Source organism: Apostichopus japonicus, chromosome 22 (genome assembly GCF_037975245.1).
Source record: "Apostichopus japonicus isolate 1M-3 chromosome 22, ASM3797524v1, whole genome shotgun sequence".
In the NCBI taxonomy this organism is placed as follows: Eukaryota; Metazoa; Echinodermata; class Holothuroidea; order Aspidochirotida; family Stichopodidae; genus Apostichopus; species Apostichopus japonicus.
This window is the reverse complement of record NC_092582.1, coordinates 17,644,001-17,671,898: the sequence shown is the minus strand read 5'-3', so window position 1 is coordinate 17,671,898 and position 27,898 is coordinate 17,644,001. Positions and strand designations below refer to the sequence as shown.

At 37.6% G+C, this 27,898-nt stretch overlaps 1 protein-coding gene across 2 annotated transcripts in view; it reads left to right on the top strand.

Moving 5' to 3' along the window:
- Positions 1-27,898, top strand: part of LOC139964160 (guanine nucleotide exchange factor VAV3-like) — a 78,314-nt gene that overhangs the window by 48,382 nt on the left and 2,034 nt on the right. The window contains exons 9-24 of one of the 2 annotated variants that reach the window (XM_071965536.1): positions 2,141-2,236; positions 2,798-2,869; positions 5,395-5,468; positions 6,852-6,941; positions 8,004-8,070; positions 11,614-11,634; positions 17,424-17,504; positions 19,196-19,323; positions 21,312-21,413; positions 22,322-22,428; positions 22,737-22,756; positions 23,321-23,436; positions 24,680-24,787; positions 25,151-25,238; positions 25,945-26,032; positions 26,738-26,904. In XM_071965536.1, the coding sequence (XP_071821637.1) occupies positions 2,141-2,236; positions 2,798-2,869; positions 5,395-5,468; positions 6,852-6,941; positions 8,004-8,070; positions 11,614-11,634; positions 17,424-17,504; positions 19,196-19,323; positions 21,312-21,413; positions 22,322-22,428; positions 22,737-22,756; positions 23,321-23,436; positions 24,680-24,787; positions 25,151-25,238; positions 25,945-26,032; positions 26,738-26,904 (1,425 nt within the window). The remainder of the gene's footprint in view (positions 1-2,140; positions 2,237-2,797; positions 2,870-5,394; positions 5,469-6,851; positions 6,942-8,003; positions 8,071-11,613; positions 11,635-17,423; positions 17,505-19,195; positions 19,324-21,311; positions 21,414-22,321; positions 22,429-22,736; positions 22,757-23,320; positions 23,437-24,679; positions 24,788-25,150; positions 25,239-25,944; positions 26,033-26,737; positions 26,905-27,898) is intronic. The other variant, XM_071965537.1, reaches the window with a different exon arrangement.

Genomic DNA, 27,898 nt, shown 5'->3' with positions numbered 1-27,898 from the left:
GAGCAGTCACAGAAACAGAAATTACCGTTTCATTATCTGGAAAAAATACAGGATATTACACGAGTAGTGGCTGCAGCCCTGTTCATAATTAATGACATAAATACTTGGTTGGCAAGAAGCAGCCAAACGAGGTACAAGCTGTGAAAAATAGCAGTTTTCTTTCTCAGGTGTGCAAGCCACATCTTGTGAAATATTCAAAATCAGTAGCCTTGCTTTCATCCTTTGCATAATCAGTGTTCATCTCAGCATGTGGAGGTAGGAGAGAAATAGGGAAATTTGAAGGGGGAAAAAAAATGCAATATTCTATGTACCTCTTGTTTTCAGAGATGGTTAGTTTCAAATTAGCAGGGTAACATGGAACTGGTAAATACTGTAGATAGATGTGCTGTAATGGTGCATAAATGCACCATAGATGGTGTCAATATGGATTTAAGCTGGTCTTTGTTGGCGTATAATGGACGCATATGCCTGGTAATGGTGTAGATATTATAAAGTGTTATAGCACACACATGTGCTGGGGAGGGGGGTTATAGATGTGCAATTACGGTGCATATGTGTCGTACTGCTATATGTGTGTGGTAATGATGATATAAATGATGTGATCAAGGGGTGCTGGTTTAAACGCTTCGTTACAGTCCTGATGTGTGGTGTTGGGGTTTATGGGCAGTTACTATCTGTTGCTATGCATATGTGGTTTATTGCTGTACACATATGATGTACATTTGTGGTGCCTAAATACAGTACTGGTATTAGATGTGCAATTACAGTGCAGATATTAGGTATCGATGCTATTGCTGTAAACAGTTACTATGGGATGTATTGTACTGATGTGTTATGAACTATCATAGTGCATAAACAGAGTCCTCCTGCTGCGTTGCTGTGAAATACTAGTATAAGGTGAGCCTTAATGGTGTACACATGGGATACTTGGTGTGTGTAATACTGCATAGATGTGCCTTTATGGTGCACACATGGGATATTTGATGTGCAAAATACTGTGTAGATGTGCCTTTATGGTGCCCACATGGGGAATGTGATGTTTGTATAATAATGTATAGATGTGCCTTTATGTTGCACACATGGGATATATGTAATACTGTATAGATGTGCCTTTATGTTGCACACATGGGTTATTTGATGTGTGTAATACTGTATAGATGTGCCTACATGGTGCACACATGGGATATTTGATGTATGTAATACTGTATAGATGTGCCTTTATGTTGCACACATGGGTTATTTGATGTGTGTAATACTGTATAGATGTGCCTTTATGTTGCACACATGGGTTATTTGATGTGTGTAATACTGTATAGATGTGCCTACATGGTGCACACATGGGATATTTGGTGGATGTAATACTGTATCGATGTGCCTTTATGTTGCACACATGGGTTATTTGATGTGTGTAATACTGTATAGATGTGCCTTTATGTTGCACACATGGGTTATTTGATGTGTGTAATACTGTATAGATGTGCCTACATGGTGCACACATGGGATATTTGGTGGATGTAATACTGTATCGATGTGCCTTTATGTTGCACACATTGGATATTTGTTGGGCACAGTACAAATGTCTAAATCATTTGTCGATGGTAAATTTTAGCCACAGCATTTTTCAAGTTTCTACGACCCAGGCGAACCAAAGTAATGAGAAAACATGACAATTTTAGCATAATGAAAATGTGTTGTCATTATTTAGACTTGATTAATTTCCTGGTCTTCTATGTGAAGGATTTTCAAACCCGAAATTAATATATCTCCCAAATGCTCGAATTTCTTCTTCAGGTGAGTTGTTTATCAGAAGCTCTGAAATGACACAAGGTCTCCATTAATTCTTTATCACATATTCTGATGGTGATGGTTAAGTTTTCTTTTTGTTTGTGGGTGGAAGGGGAGGGGAGGAGATTTTGGGTTTTAGCTCATTGGGAAGTGTCTCTTTCGTATATCAAGGTTAGCAATGAGGGTTGGGTTTTTTTTTCTCTCTGCTTTGATGCCCGATGTAAACGTAACATAATTGTACCAACGGTGGAGCTCATCGTTTAGAATCTTATCCGTGTGTCTGGCATGCTGTGAGTTGAATAAGACTTTCGTTTTTACTGTAAACCAGTAAAATGTTTCTGTGCTTTCATTGCAGAAATGTCAAGAGAAGGCCAATGGTAACCGCTTCAACCTCCGATCGTTACTGAGTTTACCTATGCAGAGGATGCTCAAGTACCATTTGCTCTTTGTGGTGAGGAAAATAATGATTATCTCTCAAGCAACAAATCGCTCTATCATATGTGCAGTGATTTCTTCTTTTTGACTTTACTTTGCTAAACTTTTTTTAGTCTTCGATTGTCAAACTTAAAGACTTGGGATCATGGACTCATTACAGAATTGCTCTTGAGTAGCAGCTGTCATTCTGGGGTTTACACTTCAAGTCAAACACTCTTCTTCGAGTGCTTTCCCATTACTAATTTTGACATGCTTAGATCAACTGGATAAACTTTACTTGCGGCAAAACTCAAAGCAGAAGAAGACGTTTTTTTGCAAAGGGAATAATCGTTTATACTTGTTAATGCTACTCGTTTCCTAGGCGATAGGGCATTGGTCAGCATGTCTATTATCAAAGCAGAAAAATTTGTTCCTTCTGCGTTATGAAACATGTTGGTTGCTTGTTGCTTGCAACATTCCCCTATATCCCAATTGTAGTATTTTGTACATTTCCTATACATTAGGTCTGTCTAATTATGTCTGTTTTTCGTAAATGTTGCAATCATTTTTCGTGGATGGCACCTGCTTTTCATTTCAGGAACTAAACAAACGAACGAATGACAACCATCCAGAGAAAGATGAGATTTTTAAGGCTTTGCAAGCTATGAAGGTGAGTAATTCAGAGATGTCAAGGGCCTAGTAGAAGAAAGAACTGAACCAAGTTGTTTTTGTTACCTTTCTTAACTGTAGTTTTGATGAAAGTTTTAGTTAATGAGCTGTGCATTATCTGAGAGAGAGAGAAAAGATAGGTGCTGTTGGTGTCCTTGTGAAGCTACAGTGCCAGTGTGTACTGCTGGTATCCTTGTGCAGCTACAGAACCAGTGTGTGCTGCTGGTGTCCTTGTGCAGCTACAGAACTAGTATGTGCTGTTTGTGTCCTTGTGAAGCTACAGACCATTGTGTGATGTTGGTGTTCTTGTGCAGCTACAGAACCAGTGTGTGATGTTGGTGTCCTTGTGCAGCTACAGAACTAGTGTGTGCTGCTGGTGTTCTTGTGCAGCTACAGAACTAGTGCGTGCTGCTTGGTGTCCTTGTGCAGCTACTGAACAAGTGTGTGATGTTGGTGTCCTTGTGCAGCTACAGAACTAGTGTGTGCTGTTGGTGTTCTTGTGCAGCTACAGAACTAGTGTGTGATGTTGGTGTCCTTGTGCAGCTACTGAACAAGTGTGTGATGTTGGTGTCCTTGTGCAGCTACAGAACTAGTGGGTGCTGCTGGTGTTCTTGTGCAGCTACAGAACTAGTATGTGCTGTTTGTGTCCTTGTGAAGCTACAGACCAGTGTGTGCTGTTGGTGTCCTTGTGCAGCTACAGAACTAGTGCGTGCTGCTTGGTGTCCTTGTGCAGCTACTGAACAAGTGTGTGATGTTGGTGTCCTTGTGCAGCTACAGAACTAGTGTGTGCTGTTGGTGTTCTTGCGCAGCTACAGAACTAGTTTGTGCTGTTTGGTGTCCTTGTGCAGCTAACGAACAAGTGTGAGATGTTGGTGTCCTTGTGCAACTACAGAACTAGTGTGTGCTGTTTGGTGTCCTTGTGCAGCTAACGAAGCAGTGTGGGATGTTGGTGTCCTTGTGCAACTACAGAACTAGTGTGTGCTGTTTGGTGTCCTTGTGAAGCTACAGAACTAGTGTGTGCTGTTGGTGTCCTTGTGCAGCTAACAAACCAGTGTGGGATGTTGGTGTCCTTGTGCAACTACAGAACTAGTGTGTGCTGTTTGGTGTCCTTGTGCAGCTAACAAACCTGTGTGTGATGTTGGTGTCCTTGTGCAACTACAGAACTAGTGTGTGCTGTTGGTGTCTTTTTGCAGCTAACGAACCAGTGTGTGCTGTTGGTGTCCTTGTGCAGCTAACGAACCAGTGTGGGATGTTGGTGTCCTTGTGCAACTACAGAACTAGTATGTGCTGTTTGGTGTCCTTGTGCAGCTAACGAACTAGTGTGAGATGTTGGTGTCCTTGTGCAACTACAGAACTAGTGTGTGCTGTTGGTGTCTTTGTGCAGCTAACGAACTAGTGTGTGCTGTTGGTGTCCTTGTGCAGCTAACGAACCAGTGTGGGATGTTGGTGTCCTTGTGCAACTACAGAACTAGTGTGTGCTGTTTGGTGTCCTTGTGCAGCTAACGAACCAGTGTGTGATGTTGGTGTCCTTGTGAAGCTACAGACCATTGTGTGCTGTTGGTGTCCTTGTGAAGCTACAGAACTAGTGTGTGCTGTTGGTGTCCTTGTGCAGCTAATGAACTAGTGTGTGCTGTTGGTGTCCTTGTGCAGCTACTGAACAAATGTAGGATGATAGTGTCAGTGCGTAGCTACACAGCAAATGTGTACTGCTGGTGTCTTTGTTCAGCTACAGAACAAGTGTGTGATACTGGTGTAATTGTGTGTTACTCAGGAAATGTTGAACAACAGGCACTGGTTAAGTAAGTTAGTTACTGGGCAGAAAAATAATCCCAACTTTGGTTCAACTCTGTTGGCAAATTTCTCAATAATGAACAGAGAAATGGAAAGGATAAGGAAAAAAGGAGGCAAAAACAAAGAAGGAAATGAAAAAGAAAAAGTTTGGGATAATTCTGCAATTGAATCAAACTATTACCATGTCTGAGGAGACTCTGTTGGCAAATTTCTCAATAATGAACAAACAGTAGAAAGAGAAATGGAAAGGAAAAGGCAAAAAGGAGGCAAAAAGAAAGAAGGAAATGAAAAAGAAAAAGTTTGGGATATTTCTGCAATTGAATTAAAACCATTACCATGTCTGAGGAGACATGGTTGCTGCTTCTTGGAAGTCAAATGTGTTCTGGAAGTGATGACTAGACAACAGTACCATGCACAATGATATGTCTTTTAGCAGAAACTAATATAAACTATAATATCCTATATTAATACTGACTTCCTATACCTATCCTACACTATATCCTATACCTATCCTATCCTACACTGACATCCTATATGAATTGAAGAATATGTACAACTATACAGATTTTGAAAAAATGAAAATCGGTGAGAATTTTTGGCCGACAAATGTTTTGAAACTATCGATTAGTGACTTGCAAATGCTGATAGACAAGAACTTAAGAAAGTAGATTATTTTATAGTTTATCGAGACGTTATGTGTTTTTTGTTTTTGTTTTTGTTTTTTCATTTTCCCAGGATTTATCAGACTTTTGCAATGAAGTGAAGAGAGATTATGAACAGTTGGAAACTCTGCAACAAATTCAGAAGAGGTCAGTCAGCAAGCTAAGAAATTCAAAACAAATTCAATTTTTCACTTTCCCATTATCATCGTCATCATCATGATCATTGTAGGGGTCCTTGCATTTCAATGAGAGGTATCGATAGGAAGTTTTGTTTACATTTCTTAACCTTAACGAAGAAAGGAAAACCTAATAAAATATAGTTGCAACGCCTAATTACCCATAAAAACATATCAGCCAAAACACCAAACCCAAACACCTTATATAACACAGATCCCTACATGATACTAATAACCCCTTGAACTGTTAAAATTAATTGTAACTTGATACCCACCCTCAAAGTCAAATGTGTCACACACAAACTTGTAATACATTAATTAGTACAACACTATCACACTTGCATTACAACAGACCCACAACAGAACAAGATCAATGCAAAGACCTCAAAATATCACAACTGAATCATCACGTGCCCTTAATAAACAACATTGGCTCTTAACAGCATGGCAAGCAAATCACCTTGAATAAATTACACTTTAATAAGAGACAATACGTAAATAGCCTCCCTGCTAATAAATTACGAATGAATGCATGACTAAAAGTCAGGCTCCTGAAAGCTAAAAAAGTAATCTTTAAAAACAAATGAAACCCCACACTATAACTAGTCCCAACCTGGAAAAAATGCCACTTGAATACCCTTGTGCTTTATAAAGAGAACCAGTGAAAAATAAGATCTTTAAGCTCCAACCCCGCACTAAAAAGTAACTCTGCCGTAATGCACGATGAAGGACGTTTCTAAAACAACACCGGAGTGCAAATCCAATAAAGCACAAGTTAACACTAGGTTAGCACTAAACATGTGAACACTGCAGTAGCCTAAGCAAGTTAATCCTTACCACAGGAACCCAAACAGTTAGCATAACTCTAAAAGCTAAGAGAAGGGTAACCTAAAAATACCCTTAGATAAACACATTCATCCCAGAAACATTAACAATAATAAATAAACTATAGATAAACATTACCTACCAACACAACTTCAAACAACCCGTTACACTGCCGCAAAACAGCAAGCTGTGAAGCCAGCACTATTTATCTATCATAATGGCCGAACGATTTTTGACCCCCCACGGTTCCCTAACAGGAGGGCGCTATTGCAGAATTCTACAAAACTGTAAAGTGAACATAAATTTGGTATCAACCATCATCATCATCATCATCATCATCATCTTTTTTTTTTTCTTTAATATTTGTGAAGACTATTATCAACATTTGTATTTACTAATTTCAATTGATTCTTTTAAATCTTTGTGATGTTTTTTCTGTATCAACTTTCCAAAATATTTTCTCACAGTGCTCTTTCTAATTTCTGCCATATCTTTGGAATTAAACTTTGTTTTTTTTCACCCCCCTCAGTCTTGTCAACTACAATCAGAGTCCAGTCACTGAACTGGGGCGTCTCCATCTTGATGGGGAGCTGAAGATTAGAATCAATGCCCGGAAGGCGTAAGTTACCAGACGAAAAAAAAAAAAAAGAAGGAAAATAGAAAAATGCTCTTAACCCGGAAAGGGGGTAAAAGTTTGTGTGGGAGGGGGCAGGGAGGGGGGGCAGGAGGGGGAATTGAATTGTAGAAAAAGACAATGTTTGAACATGTAAAAATAAATTGCAGATCTTACAAAAAGTCTTCAAAACTACAGAACTACAATACAACAAAATAACAATAAATATATAATGTGCAGTTAACATTACAAGTAGTCTATATAAAGCAAACTGATCATCTCCCTCAGTGGCCTTAGGATAGGGTAACCATCATTTTATCTGAAGAAATGAAGAGAAAGATGTCACGACCTGGAGAAGGGGTATAGGTCTAAGTACAGGCTGCCGCCACCCTCTCCACAATTAATTTATGATTTTTTTAATAAAAATTTTTTAAATGATTTTCAATGCTACCTTCATCAAAATGGTGCCAGATTTATTTAATTAAAAATGAAATACGCCTCATCAGATTAGAACGGTTAAAGGACTGCTTTTATTGACAATCTGCCTTTCCATTTTAAAATTGGATTCAAGCAGAAGACCAAATCATTGTTGAGACTTGTTTGTGTATGTATATTAGATCCTCCTGCAAGCAGGAACTCGCGAAGAAGCCCCATTGGCTTATCAAAGCCGCAAGCTGACCGAAGTCAGTCTCTTACATTCATATTTAACGTCCATGATTATGAATTGTTAATTGTCAACAACTCTGTAACTGGACGACATACATTAATCTGGGAGTGACTCGAACCAGGGACCTTATGATTGAAAGGCACCGGCGTGTTAACCACTTGAGCTACTTTGCCACTGAGCTTTACTACCTGAAAATTCTGCAACTTTTGGGGAAATTGTGGAAATCCCCTTAAATATTCACAACAAGATAAATAGACGAAATAGAAAAGAGCGCAAAGTCTAGTAAATTCTGAATGACTGGTTAATACCACTCACTTACTACCTCAGGATAAATAGTTCAAATTGCCATGTCTGTAAGATATTTTTTGCTTCATTTGGTTCTCTCTGTTTTTTCCTTACAGACCTACTGGTGCAGCTCAGAAATCCTGTTTTCTGTTTGACAAAGCTTTGCTGGTGTGCAAAGGAAGGGTAAGTCAAGTTACAAGTTTCAATCTGGGCTAAAAGTTCTTCTTTTTTTTAACACTTTGTAGCTAAATAGAATTCTCTTTCGGGTAAATCATTTTTTTGTGGGTTTCTGTTTTTGGACTTGGCTAACAACATCTTGCAAGGTTTAAAGGATTGCAGATGGAAGCCCTCTTTGTTTCAAGTCAGATAATACTCTCCCCCCCATCCCCCCGCCCTCAGCTTACCCCCTACCCACCCCTTCCCTTCCCCCCTGTTTTTTATTTTTATATTTGAAGTCACTCTTTAGTTGAGTTAGTGCTTATTTTGGGAGTCTTATGTAGAGCACAGAATCATATTTTGGTGGAAAGTTTGTTATCTTGGTACTCTTGGAGGGCAATTTGCATCTAACAGCTTTAAAGTTGCTTGAAATTCACTGCTCAAAAGGTGTAAGGAAAAAAATAATTAATAATAATAATTATAAATAAGAAAAAAGTGGTGATGGCTTTGCTTTAACATCCACAGTATTCATACAATATATTACTACTCTCTATGGTATTATGAATATGCCTGGTATTGGTGGTTATGTTTGTTGATTTATGTGGGGGGGGGTGGAGGTAGCCTTATATGTGTCTGCCACACAGGGGGAGCCTTATAACCTTGTTATGGTAGTGACTTGATGAATTATGTTTCCATCAAATGGACAAACGTTAAAATTGGCAAGATTGAACCACACTCCAGTTCTTGATATCAACTTGCTTTAAAGAAAATTGGGATTAGTGGAAAGCAAGGGGGGGGGTGAGGGCTCTCAGTTGTAGTCGTTTGAGACTTTTTAATTAATTAATTCAAAATGGTTAATCTTCAAGTTCACAGAGGCATTGTAAACTGATCGTAGGAATTTTGGTGAAATTGAAGAGAAATGAAAAGAAAAGAATATAGAATTCAAAAAAAAAAAAAAAAATCCTCAAGATTATTGGAGCAATGGTTGGAAATGAACTAAAATTGTGCAAAATTTTGTACTGAAATCTCACACAGCCTCTTGAAGATAGTTTGTTGCCTTTCATTACTGAATTAAAATCAGTCTAGATATTTACCATAAACAATTCCTTGTTTGTACTGTTATGTCACATATGAATCAATTTATCAATTGAGAATATCCATTTATTCTCATTTCATCCCCCCTCCTCCAATAAATGAAAAGTTGGTTGTTATCAAAACTTTAAATGAAGTTACCCTAAATCTTGTCTTCAGATTAAATGAACCTGCTGGAAGTTGCTGTAGGTGGTGAATTTTTTAAAATTTATTTTGAAAGATGAATAATTTCAAACTAGGTGTATTGATCTTCTTGTGGTACAAAATGAACAAAAGCAAACACAAAGTATGACTCTGTATTGGGAACAAACTATAAATATTTAACTCTAAGCTTTGTGTGGAGGGAAAGGTCACGTTGTAACACAAGACGTTTCTCAGAAATGCTCGCGTTAACTTCGGCAGTGTGTCCCAACTTTTCTTGTTCCTTAATTTCTTGCATCGGTCTGGCCATAGTCGAAACTGAATATTTTGTACATCATTAGTTGTCAACAGAGCAAAGTTCCCACCACAGATATAGAAATAGAAATGAACTTATATATTTTTTATGATGATTATTAATCTTGGTTTATTGGGTAATGTACAGTTGATTAATTTCAGCGACCAAGAAAGTGAAACTGATATGATAAGTTCAGAAGAAATGTCAAAGATAATTAAGCATAAATTCTTGATTGAAATTTTTGTTGAGCTTACCGTCGTCTGATGTCAGATTTGATGATCCCCGTTATTCTGTCCGTCCTCTCGGAAGTGTCAGTCATAACCAGCATATATCTATTTCCTCCCCACCTAATTAATTAATTAATTAATTAATTAATTAATGCGAGTCGCCATCCTTGGGCATGATGCATTAATATGTATAAACCTTTTTTCGAAACCATTTTCAGCTTGCATTTCTATGTATATCAATGTATTATTTATCCTTCCGTGTAGAATCTTGTTATTAAACACACTATAATCATTTGTTATAATTGGTTGAAGTATTTCTTGTAGCTGTAGATGAAAAATGGATTTTACAGGCAACAAAAGTTTTATTATCTCATCTGATTTCATTGATGCATATTGAGTACAAGTATGAAGTAAGAAACAAAAAAAAGAAAAAAGGAGGTGGGCCGAAGAAGAAACAAGGGTAGGAGAAAATACAATTGTATTTCTTTGTGGTAACATGAAAATGGGTAGGAATTCCAAAATTGCATCGATTGTTTTAAGCCCTGTTTTGACTCTCAAATTGTTGATAAACTTGATTAAATGTATCACAAAAGTTTGTCACATATTTCAATTTAAGAAGATCACTTTCATAACGTGAGTAGACATAGAATGTTTCAGACGAGGTCAGAGGTCAACAAAAGCGAGAAAAGATAAAAAAAATGCTTTGTCATGCTTTGTTTTCAAGGGACATGACTACTGGAGGAAAATTCCCAGATATTAAATCACATTCAATTTTTTTTCAAAATTTGAAAGATTTGTTATCGTGTGTCAAAATCATTTACCCTTGAAGTTAGAAGGAACTTATGGAGGCTCAGTTATTACAGCATCAGATCTGAGTTGCTAGTAGTAGTGCAGTCATGAACTTGCAAAACCACCGTTTTTGGTTTCGATGATAATCGTAACCTTTGCATCCATGATGGCGTGTGTGTGTGTCCATTTGTGACGCCCAGCTTTTAAACACGATATCTCAAGAAGGGAAGCTTTGGCAGACCTCATATTTGGTGTGTAGAAGTAACCACATTGAGTACAAGAGGCCTATTGTTTTTGGTGGAGGTCAATCAGAGGTCAAATTTTGAAAACCTTGTAAACACGATACCTCAATATTGGAAAAGCTTGGGCAGATCTCATACGTAGTATGAAGGTGTATAACATTGAGTACAAGAAGCCGATTGATTTTGGTGGAGGTCAAAGGTCATTTGGGTACAACAGGTCAAATCGTGAAAGCCTTATGAACATGATATTTCAAGAAGGGAACCACATGGACAGATCTCATATTTGGTTTGTAGATGTACCATATCAAATTTAAGGATTCATGAAGAAAACTGCTCATGTTACATCATCGAAACCACAATGCATTTTTGCATTCCGGTCTATAATTTTTACCCGTAAATTTCGGTCACTTTCGGACATTACCAAAATTTGTCCTCTTGCAGAATTTATTCGACAATTTATCTTTTGTTCTGGAACAACCCTGGAAGAAAGGAAATTAAAAATGAAATCCAAATATTCCCCGCCCCCCCAAAAAAACTGTAGTTTTACGATCGTCCTAGGTACAGTTTTTGTCCCCCCCCTAAAAAAAAAATACCCCTCTGGGTAAATGGTGTGAACTCTCTCAGCCAGAAATGTGTGTTTAATTTATCTATTAAACCTGTCTGCTGCTTTTACCATGGCTATATTATATCTAACATCTCAGTGGTATAGTCGTGAAAAGGTCCTTGACTTACAGCATCATCATTCCTTAGTCCATTAGTCTCTGTCATTTTTTCCCCTCACTAGCTGAATGTGGAGAAACTCTGGGTAGGTAGTACAACCCATTCCCTTTAACCCTGCTCCTCCCTACCATCTGCTTGCTTTTTCATTAATTTGTTTTTTTTTCGTTGGGGCGGTTTTTTTGTACATTCAATTTGCCTGCTCTTCACACTGTTTTCTAAACTGGTCAGGATTCCTGTGGCAACCAAAAGTTTTAGTTTTTGTTTTGTCTTTGCAAAATAGAGAACTATGCATTTGACATGGAGTGATTCGGTAAATGATAGTCACATATACACAATGTTTTTGCAGAATCAGATATTAGATGGAAACCATAAGTTTGCATCGTTAGAAAAATTTGAAAGTCATACGAAAAAACCTGTGGGTTTGTCTACTGTGATTTTACTCGAAAAATAAATATCAATATTTATTTTTCGTTCCTTTCCTTCTCGTTTCCCCCTTACCCATTTCATCAATCTTCCATATCATAATTCTCACTCGTGAAGAGCTCATAAAGAAAAATGATGAACAGTTTTTGAAACATTGCATGAGGACAAAAAAATCTTTTCATATCTTAGTCACGTTTTTGTTCGAAAGAAAGTTCGAGAAAATTGCACTAAAAATTCAGAAATTATCAATTTTTTATCCACACCTGTTTTAGCTGTCTCCACCCGGTCATGTCACACTTTCAAATTTACGTTCGATGGCACCTTGATGATTAACATTTCAGAATGGCCGCAGGAATCCTGACATTTATCATTTTCTTCACCATGTGTAATACATAATCCTCCCAGTTTATTTGTGTATTTAATCCTTTTAACTTAGGTTCAACCCTAATTGACACTTGTTGTTTGTTTTTCTCGTCGTACAAGTTTGCTACTACACGTTTTGTACACTCACAATTGCATGTGAAGGAAGGAGGAGTTTAAACACTTAACTTCAGAACTGGACGACCTATTTTGTTTATTCGTTGGGTCTCAAAATTACGTATCACATAAACTCAAGACAGCCATGATTACTACGTCATCACATATTTTACATTGAGGCAGAGAAACCCTGCCTAGTAACCAACATCTGACCTTTGAAGCCTTTTGCAGGGAAGAGTATAGAGAGGGGGAACGGAGGGTGTGAGGGAGGGAGAGGGAAGGGAGGGAGGGAGGGAGATCATCCAATTAAGTACAATGAAAACAATATCATAATCTCAAACCAGAGAATGTTTTCTTTTTGGAAATCGATTGGGCATCGAGATCATTTTGTGTAAGATACAGAGGGCATCAAATTCATGATGAGACATATATCAAATTCTGTTAGCTTTGCCAGATGTCATTTCTATCAAAACCCACCAAAAAACGTTGTCAACCAACAGAAGCAGGTTTCTGTCCACTTCTTGTCGTTGGTATATTCTCCAACCCATGTAATACTTAAACATTGCATCCTATAAAACTAATAAAAATGTTAATGACAATGCCCCCCCCCACCCCCCAGACAGCATTAGCTTCCTCTAACGTATGCCTTATCCGAACCTTTTAAGAAAGAGTGTTTGCATAGGTGAGAATTAAGGGTATATTAGCTATGGAAACGAAACCCGCCCATGTGTAGTTTCTATCCAAATGGCATCCCATGGTTAGTAAGTGAGTTAAGTATTCTTATCTTTGTTGCTATAGCAACGATATCACCAAATAGCTACCTGAGTAGACTGCATGATTTGTGTGCATCTCCTATATAACATCTATGCACAAAAATATGACTGGCAGCATGGCTGGCTGTGCTTGTGACACGTTCACATCGAAAATTTGTCCAATGAAAAGACATCCTTTGTGACAGATCTGTCACCCGATGTAAAAATAGTAGACTCTGTGAATTAATTGTTGCCGTTCTTTTTTCTTCTGTGGGACTGTCCTATGTCTTTCTCTGTGGCCTATTTATTGTTGCGACGTTGCAACGTACTGTCACAGTGTGACCTATATGTATGAAAATACCCATTTATTCACCATTCCTCATATTCTCTGCTTTCACAGCTTTAACAGACTATATCGTTGCTCCTTTAACAAACTTACTCTGCATAACAGACTAACTGTGTTGTTTTCCCTCACGCTGAAAGCGAACACATTTCAATCAATAGTGTGAGGTTGTTCGTTTCCTGGTGCATAGAAATGCATCTAACATCGTGTCAGTGTTTTGTTGTCTTAATACCAAGTTATATCTATTAGCCCTGCACCTCAAACTGGCAACACTATATGCTTCTGAGAATTGGCTTCAGAGAATTGGCTTTCGGTCCGATAGGGTGTAACCCAATTTGTTGTCTATAGTAAATCGTAAATTGTAAAAGTGTGCTCAAGCAGAAGAATGAGGCGTGTCAAGTTTGAATTGCTTTCCATGAAGTTATTAAATTCTTTGAAATGATATTGTAGTATCAAAACTGATCATGAGTATCAAATATAACAAAATTATGATAGTTTTTTCAGTCAACAAAGGACCTCAGATTGTTTGATCATTTAATAACAATGGTCTGAAATTAATAATAGTGATGTAAATGAGAACAGGAAACATATTGAATATCTAACGACAATTGCTGTGCACTACTGCTTTAACTGTGTACTGTTATAGCTACTAATATCACATGTTATTCCTAACCCTCTGTGTGTTCCCACCTTCCATTCTGCATGCATGACAAAACGATGCTTATTTGTCAGATTTCTTGGGGAAAAAAATAATATGTAACTTCATCATTATCTTAATTTTCTTCATAACAGTCATTTGTTCTTATGTTCAGCATTACTGTTTAAAAGATACTCGTTTTAAGGAAGTTTATTTGTACAAAGTTAAAAAATTTCCATTCTGGATAGACAGTATTGTATTGTGAAGCATTTATTGTGCATATTTTGATATTTTAAATGCAATCTCATCTCAGGGATGAAGATCAGAAAGATTAATTATAAGAGAAATTGACTTTTTGTAGTACTTTGATCAGATCCAAATTCTCTTTGGTAAAATATTATCTTTTTTTGGAAGTAATGTTTCTTTTGATTTTTTGGGGGGTTTTCATAAACAAGACAGCTATATATGAATGTATATATATATATATATATATACAACTACATATAATACATGCAATTACATACATAAAACATATACATACATAATAAACATACATAACATACATACATACATACATACTAAGTACTAATGTTTTGTAACAAAATATATTTGTGTGGCATGTCCAATGGTAGGATTGGGATGTAACATGGACATAACTTGCTGAAGGAATCTTGCTCACATTCCTCCTTCCTTGTTCCTACACAAAGTATTTACCCAAGGTCAAGTTTTGAATTGCACTGGCATAAAAGTAGCGCTCACATGTTTGTTCTAAGTTGGCTGTAATTCACCACACACCTTGCATTTGTTGGCATATAAAGCTGTTTCTTTAACGACACAAATTTTTTGAAAATCTGTTCTACGGTTCAAAGAGTCTTGTAGGTGACTGTGTTCTGTGTGTAGTAGACTGTAGTCAACCTAAAGACCATATTGCAATATATATATATACTTAGTCAATAAAGACTGTCAAAAGTTTGGATATGGATAGTATCATTGCTGCATGCAGTCGTTTGACACATCTGACTTGAAATCAGAAATGATGGGCAAATATTTTCTGAATTGGGAGGGGTCGGGGTGCGGTTGGAAGGAGGAGACAGGTGGGTTGAGGATATCTGAATGGTAGTGTTTTTTGCTCAGGTTAGTGTACTTGTTATATTGTCACAAGAGCAAAGGGAGAAGTTTGGTTAAGTATAGGGTAAAGATAGTCCTACATAAAATGTATCACTCCAAATTTAGAGAACTTTTACAAATGTGCATCTGAACATTATGTACATTATGAGCATGAATGTTCAAGCATTAAAGAAACACATCACTGTGGCTTGTGTGACTTTATGGCTAGCATTTTAAAAGCATTCTCCACTGATGAAAGAGGGACATCTCCTAAGCATACTGGTAAAAATTTGTATTCGTTTTGTACCCAAAGTGAACTTGAAGCAAACAGGTGTGACCTCATAGCTGAATACTAACAATTTTTTTTTTGTTCATGTTGAAATGTACATCAAATATTTTTCTTCAATTTTGGGATGCATTATTAAACGTGGGATGCATTTTTAAACGCGGGATGCCTTGACAAATGCATCCAGATATGTATACAATTAATGCAAGTGCACTACAGTCATTGGAGTTAATATTGTTTTAACCTTCACATCCCCTTAGACAAAAGTGCAACCCTATCCAATCCTGACGGCCAGACAACATTAAAAGTGAAAAAAAAGAAGAAAAAAGTAAAGAAAGAAAGCAAGTTGCTGTCGATATGGAACTTTGAAACTACACGTGTTTGCATCAAGGTAGCATATGCCTATGAAATGTCCCATTGACCTATACAATAAATAATGAAAGTAATGTGGTCTCTGAGTGTAGATAAAAGTTCTCACTAGCTAAACGCTACCCATCACCGGATAGCTGACAAAATGGCCTTCCATGGTACCGTCAATGTTCCATATCATGACCGTGCAAATTCATTGCTATGAGAGCCGGAAGTTTTTGTCACTTGTAAAACAAACCTCTTAATCTAAGTATCTAAGTAGTAAACAATATCCATACACCTGAGAGGCCTGAATGGGTCTAAAATTGCCTCATTTGGCCTCATGTTTTGCACCACATGTACTTCAATTCATGCTCTTCAATACCAAGCCATACACCAATTGATAACATATCAAAAACGATTGGGCGGATTGATATAGACTCTTATAAGAGTAGGGACACCTTTTAAGGTTCACTTGTGGTACCAACTGTAATAATTTCAAGTTTTCACAACATCTCAAAAACACTAAAAATCCAATATTAGGAATGGCACGCAAACATTTCACTACGATGCAATAGTATATGTATATTTGTTCTACTTTTATTAGTAAATTTAGCACTGGGCTGTCCTTTATGCATAGTTCATCAATAATTGAAGGCAAATCATAGAAGTGGGCAAATTTTCTGTTATTTTGGGGGGTTTCCTGTTTTTTTGTTTGGGTTTTCTTGGTTTGAGTTAATTTTCTTTTGATAATCTTATTTTCTGTCCTGTTTTTCCAATTCTTTTGTTTCACTTTTGCAGAAACTCACCTGAAGTGAATTTTAAATATTGTCTCCCAATAAAAAAAGTATACTTTGGTGCATTAAAGCATAATATATATTGGTTGATTGTTTTTATTTTTAAATTTGTGGCATCTTCTATATATTTTAAGATAATTATGATGAAAATAATTGAAGTTGAAGCTGTTAAGATCCAAAATGTGTTTCTTTTTTTATTTTAGAAGTTAAGAAAAGTTTTAAAAGAGCATGACCATTTTTGGCAAAATTTAAAAACTGTACTCTATAGCTCTGTTGTTAAACTGTATCAACTTCAATAAAAGAGAGAGAGGGGGGGGGGTGGGTAAAAATGAAGTAAGTGTTTTTTGAGGATTTTTCCCACAAACCATCCTGTTGCAAAACACAGTTTGTGCTAGGCTTTTGGAGTAAATAAGCAGTGCAGTAAAACCAGCGTTGTAACAACTCAAACACAGACACTCACGCAGACACGTACATTTAAATATCACGAATAAACGAAAAAGCAGGATTAATTGATAAGATTTTACTTGCGTGATATAATATCATAGATATTAGATGAAGCTTTTTACACCTTGGAAAGGATCATTTTTTAATTCCATTATGATTTATGTAAGAATTTTGTGGTCGTTTGTCACAAGTACTCTTATTGATTGATTGGGTTTTATGGACTGATTGATTGATTTAAATGATTTATTTTATTCTCTCAGGGTATGGAAACACACGATTTCCAATACTCCATAGAACTGGAGCACTATGACGTGGAGGAACTACCGAAAGGAAGAGGGAAGGTAGGTACTTTTTTCGTCACCTCGGTGTTAACAATCGATATAATTTTTCGCCATTCATCTCTAGAACTGACTTAAAAAGTTTCCATTCGGAGATTTTCTTTATATGTAGCCGCTTATAATTCCAGCGACACGACGCATAACTGGAAGTGAATGTTCAGTCAAACGCTGCTTGGAATTGAATGAAGTGAGAATTACCCAGCACTTGTTTTCACTGACTCTGAATTTGGATGATGTGGTCTCCATCTGGATGTGTACAAGAGTATTTCTTCCTCTGTTCTGATCTGGCTTTACCCTCATGATTATGTTTAAATATGGAAATCTGATTTTCGCCTGCCATCATTAGAATTTTGGTCTGGGCGTTTTTTGTTTTTTGTTTTGTTTATTCCTTGCGGGAGGCAAAAAGGACCTATGCAATGGTGATGGCATGTATGTATGTCTGACAGTAACACTTGCTTGAAAACACGGTAACTCAAAAGTTAGCTTTATACTTGGTGTGTGGATCCATCTTATTCAGTACAAGAACACTAGTGTTCTCTGTGAAGTTCAATGGCCATTTGGGGTCAACAGAGGTCGAAGTCTGAAAACTGTTAGTTACCTGAAGGGCTCTATAGGTCTTCACCAAAACATACCTGACATCCAGGTAATGAAATCTGCTTCAGAGTTCATACTGGTGGTTTAAACGTGCACTCAAAGGGTATCTCCCTCTGAGCTTCAAGGAGTCAACAGGTTATCTCAAATCGTGGAAAACTTTGCCATTTCTCAAAAATATTTTCACAGTATACAAACAATGTCATATATACCTCTAAATAACAATTTCATGTGAATTGCTAGCTCAAAGTTGGTCAAATGTGTCTATATATTTCACATAGAAAACTGTTCTCTCTGGATATTGAAACATTTTTGTTTAAAATTCTATACAGTAAAATCCTCCAAAATGACATGGTTAATACCCCACAAGTTACTTCTACAAATCTTTTCTGATTCTCACTTAATTCTTGGACAAATGTAACTCACTTGCTCTACATTAGTCAGATAGTTACAGTATTTTGAATTTTGAACAAATTGTTTGGCAAGTAATCACAAAGCTAACTGGGTTTCTGGTATTTATTTTCCCCCGCAAGGTTTGTCCATGTTTACGTTGTTGTGTGTGCTGTAATGTTTTGCCAGTTGTCCATTCACAATTTGTTCGGCAAATCCTCAATCTGTCTGTCACACCCTCATCGGGGGAATTCCATGAGACCGAAGGTCCGCGAAACCAAATTTCCGCGAACATATGATCCGAGAGACCGATGGTCTGTGAGACCGATGGTCTGTGTAGACCGATGGTCTATACATGGTCCATCGATAGGCGTAACTAGACTTTTTCATTAGAGGGGCTTCAGAGCAGGTCAAGGAGATTGACAAGGGGGGCAATATTGTTTAAATAGGGTATCGCTATATCTAATTATTAAGTTATATTGTATTCTCATATTTCATTTGGGGGAGGGGGGGGGCAAGACTTTTGAGAGAGATACTTGTCTTTACCACTATTATAGGCCTTGCAATAGTTCGGTCTTGCGGACCTCGGTCTCGAAGACCTTCGGTGTCGTGGACCTTCGGTCGTGGCCTGTAACCCCCTCATCTCCCATATGTTTCGGCAGGTCTTTGTTAATAAAGAGTCTAAACCTGACCCCTTACTCTTCTGCCCCCAGTGGAGTTACTGCTTCTATCTACAGCCCTCCAGTGGTGCTGCCGGTGCAACAGAACTCAACAGCTATGAAGTAGCCACCAAAACCTTAGAAATGATGAATAAATGGGTCAGTGCCATCATGATGTCCAAGTAAGTACAGACATTTCAACAACAACAAAAATAGAAGCAGGTTTACTGGTCCAGAGTAGAACAAAAGGAAGGTGACCACTGGAAAACATTGTAAAACATTCTGTAATGAATGTGATACACACATTCATCATTGGGTACTCAGTGATACCAATGTATTACATTCTTTGATATCATTAGTGGGTTACATCTCTATGTACCGACGTCTCTATGTTCCGACGTCTCTATGCTCCGACAAAAAGAAAAAAATTGTGACAATTTTGTTTATCAAAAAAATTGTTTGTACCAAGAAAACAAGTTTTCAGACCCCAATATTTTGGGACCAACTTTTTTTGGACCAAAATCCCCCCCCCCCCAAAAAGAAAATGGTAGGCCTACTTAACACATTTTATTCGAATATATTCGAACATTTGTCCAAAAACGATTTTGGTCCCAAAAAATTTGAGTACCAAAAATATTTGTCTCAAAAAATTTGGTCCAAAAAATGTTGGTCCAAAAAAAATTAGTCCCAAAAAAATTGGGGTCACAAAACTACTTTTCTTGGTACAAACAAATTTTTGGATACAAAAAAAATTGCTCAGAATTTTTTCTTTTTGTTGGAACATAGAGACATCGGAACAGGGATGTCACCCATTAGTGTAATGTCACTGGGCAGTTGAAACTTTGATGATATCAGTTTGTATTCTGCAGTGCCATCAACAGATATGGTACATTACCATTTTCGTCGAAAATCTTTCTGACGAAGCAAAACCATCGATGAGATAACTTAAGTCACATAATAATCACAGAGTACGTAAGTCTCTTTCAAGCAGTCGTTTTAACACAATGAGATCAATATCCAATGGTTGTGTCTTGTAAATCTCCATTGATCAAAACAAAGAACGACTGGAATTAAGCCTAATGCCAAACTTTCAAAACTTCACACACAAGCACTGATCGTAGTTGATGTGTTCACAACAAGCACTACAAACCACAAGTACAAGTACTACAACAAGCATATTGTGGAAAATTGCTCACATCGCATTGCAGAATCCAGAATGTTTCTAAACAGAAAAGCAGTTATCCAAAACGAAAGGAAAATTTAAATGGATATGGCCTCAAAAAAGAGGCAATCACAACGATTTTACTCCACACTACGTCATCTGAAAAATAAATTTACCAGGTATAGCCTACTACTAGTACTACTACTAATTGGCTAAGCCTATCCTAGTAGGCCTACTGTACTGACATTAAGCCAGAATAGGCTAGGCTGCTGAGATCAACGTAGCTTTCATTGATCATAGAAGATAACATTAAGGATTTGGAAACAGGTGAGTTATGAAAGCAGTGTGAATAAAAATTTCAAAAGCAGTCGGTGGTTTGCATTCATATTGGAAAAGTATAGCCTACAGGTAGGCTACACTTGTATGTAGGCCTACTGTTAGGATATGACTAGGAGGAGTGTATGACAACATGAATTCAAAGTGGCCCTGTTAGGACCTCGGGCTATGATAAGTTTGTGTGTGTACTGTAGGGCCAACATTTATGTAATAGTTTATAGAAAGCCAAGTAGCAATCTCTGCATGGACTCTATATGTCATGCTGCTGGTGGCATCTCTGCACCAGTTGATACTCTGTGTTATCAATGTGTGTTCTTTAATATAATCGGTGTGATATGTCAGCAGTAAATAGTTTCATAATATCAGTTTGGATTCTTTGGATGCCATCAGTGGAAGATTCCTTCACCTAGCTCAGTTCACTATACCTCCTGTAAAACCCAATTAAAGTTTAATATCAGAAAGATAGCTGAAAACTTTTCAAAACGACCAATCTTTGGAATTCTACTGATTTCAGAATCATAATATTTCAAGCTTACTGATTTCGGTGTAATCAAATGTCGTGTATCATTTTATTTTAAGGGTTTCCCATCATGTTTAGTTGCAGTAGTTTTTGGAACAAAATCAAACTTTAATATTCTTTTCCTCGTTTCACTTCCTATGTTTCCTACACAGGGAGAATATCTCTCCACCAAACAATACCCATCACCAGTACGTCTACCACTCCTTCCCACATATGAAAGCCACCTACTGTGCAGTCTGCAAGAAACTGCTCAGGTACGTATAGTAAGAATGATCACTGAAGTCTTTCAGTGTGAGACCGCCCAAAAATGATGTGGGGGGGGGGCGGGGAAGAGTGGGTGAGAGGGTAGGAAATTATTTAAGTTTTTGGAAAGTTACCCAAGTTATATGTAATTTAATGCAACTTGTAGAGTAGGATTTTGCACTTGATGACTACAATCAAGTTGACAAACACCATTTTTATCAGGTATATCACCTGTAAGGCAAACCATGTACGCCTGGAATCCCATGCATGATGTCACCAACGTTTAGTGATTTTGCAGTGATGACATTCCGTAGTACAATGACAATGAGAAATAATTATACAGAATGAAAGTTGAAGTAGCAGTTGGCTGAATTCAAATAGTTATTCTGCAGGTAATCCCCCCCGCCCCCAGCACTTGCAGGCGCTAGTATGGCCAGCGCTAGTACTACACAAAATGTACAACAAACGTTAGGCTATAGACTTATACTGCCAGTATTGCCTAGCCTAACTTAATTCTTAAATATAAAGTCAGAGGCCTCGACGTCGTGCGTGGGATTCTGGGCTCACATGGTGTTCTTCACCTGTACCAGTTTTCCAAGTGGAATCATTCATTCAGTATTCATTAAAAAAAAACAAAAAAACATGCCTCATGATCCTTTACTAGTCATTGCCAGTGATAGTAGGAGTTTGTCTCTGCCAATTTCAATTTGTCCTGCTTTTGACATCAAATGGACAGTTTGTCAAGAGGGTAACTCTTACCCCCCCCCCCCCCCCCCCCAACCCACCTTGTCCCATTAATCCTGTCATATTCTGTCCAGGTCATAGATTCCAACAATCCATTATGCATAATTTCTCTCATATAAAAAAAAGATATTCCAACTTATTAATTTTTTCCCCCCATTTCCTTTCCATCCAATAGGGGGATGTTAAACCAAGGCTACAAGTGTTCTGACTGCCAGATCCCTGTTCATAAGGAATGTATCAGGTCCAGTGAGGAGATCAAGTGTCAAAGTCTGAGGTCCAAAAGTGAGTAGTGATAGTTGTGTAGTTAAGTGTAACAACACTTAAAATGTGTTTGTGTGGAATTGAAGGTTATGCAGTAACAAGTTTCATTATTTATATTGTGAAAAAAACTGGCATTTGAACTTTGTAACTAGGAAGATTTGTAAGCCTCGTGCATCATCGTTCCACTTGCTATTATTTTCCCCTACATGTAACTATTTGTTAACACCTAAGTGTATCCACCTATTTCCTACTTTTCACATGTAAAGCAATAAAAGTTAGAAATATTTTGGTAAATCTTCTAAATATTATGATTTTTGTTTTATTTTCAGAAAAAGAAGTAGTACGAACGGTATGACTTGCTTTAAGTATCATTTCTCATCTTTATTTTTTCCTTCCTTCTTTCTTACTTTGTCAAAACATGTACTTGGATAGTATGTGGGCAGCAGACAACCTTTATAAATTCTGTTAGTAATAATTGTAGTAAACACCTACTTCAAGTTGGTTGGTGTCTGTAGAACTATTGTTATACATCATCTTAATCACTAAGGCCCAATACTTAAAAAGCAAGTCCCTAAAGCATATTAGAGACAAATTCTGAGGTATTTTTGCCTCATTTTGGTGTAATGAAATTAATCTCAAGACAACATTGTTAAGGTGGCTGTAATATTGAGAAAGTTAAATGAATTTGAGCACTTTGTTTTAGGGTTACTGTTTTAGGGAATTGTTTTAGGGTTATTGCAAATCTTATCAGCAAACTTGCAGCAGCCCCCCCCCCCCCCCGCCCTTTCTGGTAGATTGTTCTCCAAAACCATAAATACATTAACATTTTTTTGTTTAGTTAACCCTTGGTTCGGCTAGTACATTTTAAGATAGCTTTCAAACTGTTCTTTCTTTGGGCTGTCATCTATTTCAGAGCTACGAACAGTCAGGACTGCTTATGAAACAGCCCAATGGTTTTCCAGCTAGAGCAGACACCCGGGCCATACCTCTACCTGTCCCTGCTCGTGAAAATCTGTCCAGTAGACCATGGTCAGTCAATACCAGCTTCTTTTTGCTTTTAACCGAATGCGTCCTTCAAAACATTTAACGACTCTTTTTGTACTTCTGTCCTTTGACTTCAATCTCTCTGTCTTGCCTTTCTCGTACACTGTTTCACTTTTGCATGCTGCAATAACAGAACAGAACAAGATGTATTCTGTCAAAGCAATTCTAGAAAGAAAACATGACATGTTGAAATCTTTTCTCTTTGTCAAAATTTAATTGTTTAATCGTTTGGTTTATTTTCGCTCGTAAACTTAAAAGTTAACAGGGACAGCTTCTACGGATTTGGGAGAATGTAATACAGGCATTGATTACTGGCTAGAGCCTAAACATGATGCAGGTAAATTGTTCATGATATTGTGATATATGAAAGGCAAAAGGTAACATTGTGACCAGGTTTTGTGGCAAATACATTATTGTGTAACCATGTGTTACAAGCCAATGCAAGGTGGCCAGATTTTCTCAATTTCATGGGACGGTTCAAGATTTTCTGTACCATCACTAAATTAAAAGTGTCCCCAGGAATTATGTCCTGTCCTGAAAATTCCTAAATTTGATGGGAGGGGGGGGGGGATGAGTGGGGAGGGAAACCCTTGAAAAAAGTTTTCACTCTTTTGGCCCTCCATATTTAGAAACAGCTTGAACATTTAACTGTGATTGTTTAAAATAACAGATATGTATAGTTTAATCATGGCTCACAGATAAAAGCAACCTTGATCATTCAGTAATTTATAGCCCTGTAAATTCACATGGAAAACATTAATGTATACACTTTGTGAGTAAATAATGTGACTCAGTGACAAAATTCCCTTCAGGTATGTTTAGCATTGGAATTAAATCTTGGTTTATACAATGCTACAACAGAACCCCAGTATTTTATAAGAAACAAACTTCTGAGCCTTCAAACCAGCAACACCACATCTTGAACACTAAAGTATTCCCTAACTTGGCCCAAATGCTGATGACCTTCAAGCATAGAAATTATATCCGTTTGTCTTTGATGAAAATCTCACTCATGGAAAACGATGCTTGTGATAGTCGACGATAACAGCTCTGAATATTAAACAAACTGAAGTGGTTTTGTAGCTCTTTCAAGGGATAGTTTCAGATATTTCAAATGCTGTTCAGTTCTTTACATCTTTATATTTATCACCAACCATGACATGTTGATGAAAAAGCTGCTATGGGTCCAGTTTGGGAAAAATAATTTCTACCCTTGACTCCCCACCAGGTACCAAGAAGGCATCGATAGAGATAGGGCTCGAGAAATCTTGGAGAATTCACCAACAGGTACTTTCATAATTCGATTTCGAGACAACAAGTACGCCCTGAGTCTGAAGTAAGTATACCATTTTTTTGTGTCTATCCTAAGCTTGTGTCGCTCTGCCTGTTAAGGAGAGGGGGGATGAAGAAAGGGAAGTCCCCTAGTAACGTTGATACTGTCATTAAGTGATACTTCAGAATCTGCAACACAGATTAAAATAAAATATAAAATTAAAAAAAATCCCAAATCCAAAAAAATCAGAAATAAAAATTCTCTGTAGCCGAAACATCTGAACTTAGTTAAAAATAAATGATGTATTTTGCTTTTTTTTTTCATTTTACGTTTGCTCTCTTGATGCCATCACATATGCAATACAACTTTTTTGTTACCATGGAAACTCCTTGATTTAAAGTGTGTCTGCTCCTGGTCATTTCACAGATTCGATGGTGTGAAGCACATGAGGATCATTTCAACTCCTTCCCAGGGTTACTATCTCCAAGAAAGCACGACATTTAACACAATTGAGGTAACTTTATGTAATATAATAATAATAATAGTTGCTTTTTATATAGCGCTTTATACCAGCGATAGGTCTCAAAGCGCTTTACAGACGTTATAGTACCCCTGGTCAATGATAACCTGTCCCAGAGACAATCCCTCCAGTCGGCAGCAGCTATATACTGCGCCCAATTACAAGTTACCTCACAGATACCCATTTAACCCCTGGGTGGAGAGAGGCAAGTGAGATAAAGCATCTTGCCCAAGGACACAACGTAATGAACTAGGCAGGAATCAAACCAGCAATCCTTGGATGAGTTCGACGCCTTAGCCAATTGGCCACCACGCTCTCAAGCTCTGTCAAGTATTAACATTAGAAAGTGTTGTTTCTATCCGTTTACGCGATTTAATTGGATTTGTCATTAATTTCTGGTTGTTGACATTTTTATACATGTCGTTTTGCTGTCTTCTAACTTCTGATTCAGTGTCATATTTTGAATGAAATGGGCAGAGAATTGTTTGTGCCATTTGGGGTAAGATGTTCTGTCTCTGTTGCAGGCCATGCATAGTAAAGGCAGTATATCTGGGAAAAGCCTGATTTAGTGGGAGGGGGTGGGGGGGGGGTAGAAACATTTAATAGTTCTGTGAGAGGGGGCATTGGTGTCTAGCCATTTACCTGATATTGTTGGATTGTCATTAATAGTTACATAATCAATTGTTCTTTACTTTCACAGGCACTGGTGGAATACTACAAGCAGCATCCCCTCAATGAAGTATTTAACAATGTCAACACGGTTCTAGCCATTCCTTTTAGAAACTTCGGTAAGTTCAGAATTTACATGATTGTACAATTCTTGGTGTGTTGATATGTTAAGTGGATTGCAACACTTTTAGGGGTCGAATAAAACCATTTTGCAACCAAGCATCCGTAATCATTTAAATTTCTCATGGGGTTGGCGGGGGAGGGGTACTTCCTGCATGCCCCTTCCCACTCCCCATGAAACATAATGTCAATCAGCATTGTTAATTACTTCAGTGGTTGAGCTGTATTCTGCCTAGCAAAACAGTTACTATAGAACAGCTACTGCAGGGGTGGGCAACCAACGGCCCGTGGGCCACATGCGGCCTGCCAGTGATATTTTTGCGGCCCGTGAGATGAAAAAAGATCAACATTTTTTACATCATCACTAAAAACGAGCTAGCTGCTCAGAATTTATCGGCACTAATGATGCTGTCAGGTAGGCCTATTATCCCCTTTAATTATCAACTGTACTGTATTGACATTATGTTTTTGTGCAACAGATTAAGTACACACACCTATTGCTTGAAAGTCCTCGGAATCAAAGGTTTGAAATCAACAGCAGGTTGTTGCTTAGGTGCGGCTCAGTCAATTATTACACTCCTTATATCTGGCCCATTCATTCAAAATGGTTGCCCACCCCTAAGCTACTGAATAGCTTAGGCAGAACAGACTTCTTGTAGAAAGTTTCAACTTTCAACATGTCAAATTTGATTTTCAATTTTCAGAAACAGATCAGATTCAGAACAAGAACTTCATTGCCCTTGCCCGGGCGCTTTATGATTTCTCAGCAAGAGACATTCGTGAACTGTCACTACAGAAGGGAGACTTAGTCCAGGTGACCATCAGGCCCCCGTCTGACCGAGGATGGTGGAAAGGAAGACTGCATAGCAAAGTTAGTCAGATTTATCTATCGTTCAAAAATATAATTTATCGTGAATCTTATTTATCTGTTGTATAATAACTTCCGTCCAATGCGACCTGTTCCTCTTACCATAGAGGCGGGGAGCAGGGGGGGCAGACTGCCCCCCCAAATTTCCAGGGGACAAGAAATTCGGGCAAAAGTCCTGAAAAATTCGGGCAGCCTAAGAAGAGAAAATATATTTATATATATATATATATAGGCCTATATATATAGGCCTATATATATAGGCCTATATATATAGGCCTATATATAAATATGCAGTAGCTTGCCCGAATCTTTTCAAATTTTTGCCCGACAATTCCATGATTTTCTTTATTTAGCATCATGATGCCCGAATATTTCCGTGTAACACCAGCGTAAGCGCAGCTCATCTGGGCTACCACGCTTTTTGCACGATCAAATTTTTTTCTAACTAGTCAACTGTGTACCTGGGACATCCCCGACATGAGTGTATATAAGAAACATTTTCTTTTTCATGGATGGTGGGGGGGGGGGGAATGCCTACAAGCCTAGAAGTACAGGTTTATCATATTCTTTGTTATATTTTTTGTGAGACAAATTGCAGTCTCACCCGACACAGCGACATTATCCCGCCTTCGTGTTGTTGAACAATGTATGTTTTTCTGGAGTTAGCTGAGTACTGTGTTAAAATAATAAATACGGTAACTAAATAGGAGCTTAAAAAATATACTGTCCTATTTTTCCACTTCAAAGTGATGTTACCATTTTTTCTTCTAATTTACCAAATTTTTGGGGAAGTGTAAATTTCTAAAATGTGAGATTATAAAATAAAGAATGTTTAGATGCAACTTGCAAGGCCTCAGAAGTGCCGTTTCCGGCAATCTGAGAGGCATTTATTGCCATTTCTCTTGTACGCTACGCGCCAACCAATGGTGGCGCTCCGCTTAGATAGTGTCACAGGAACTTTCGGGCACAAAAAAATTCTGCCCCCCCAAACTGAAAT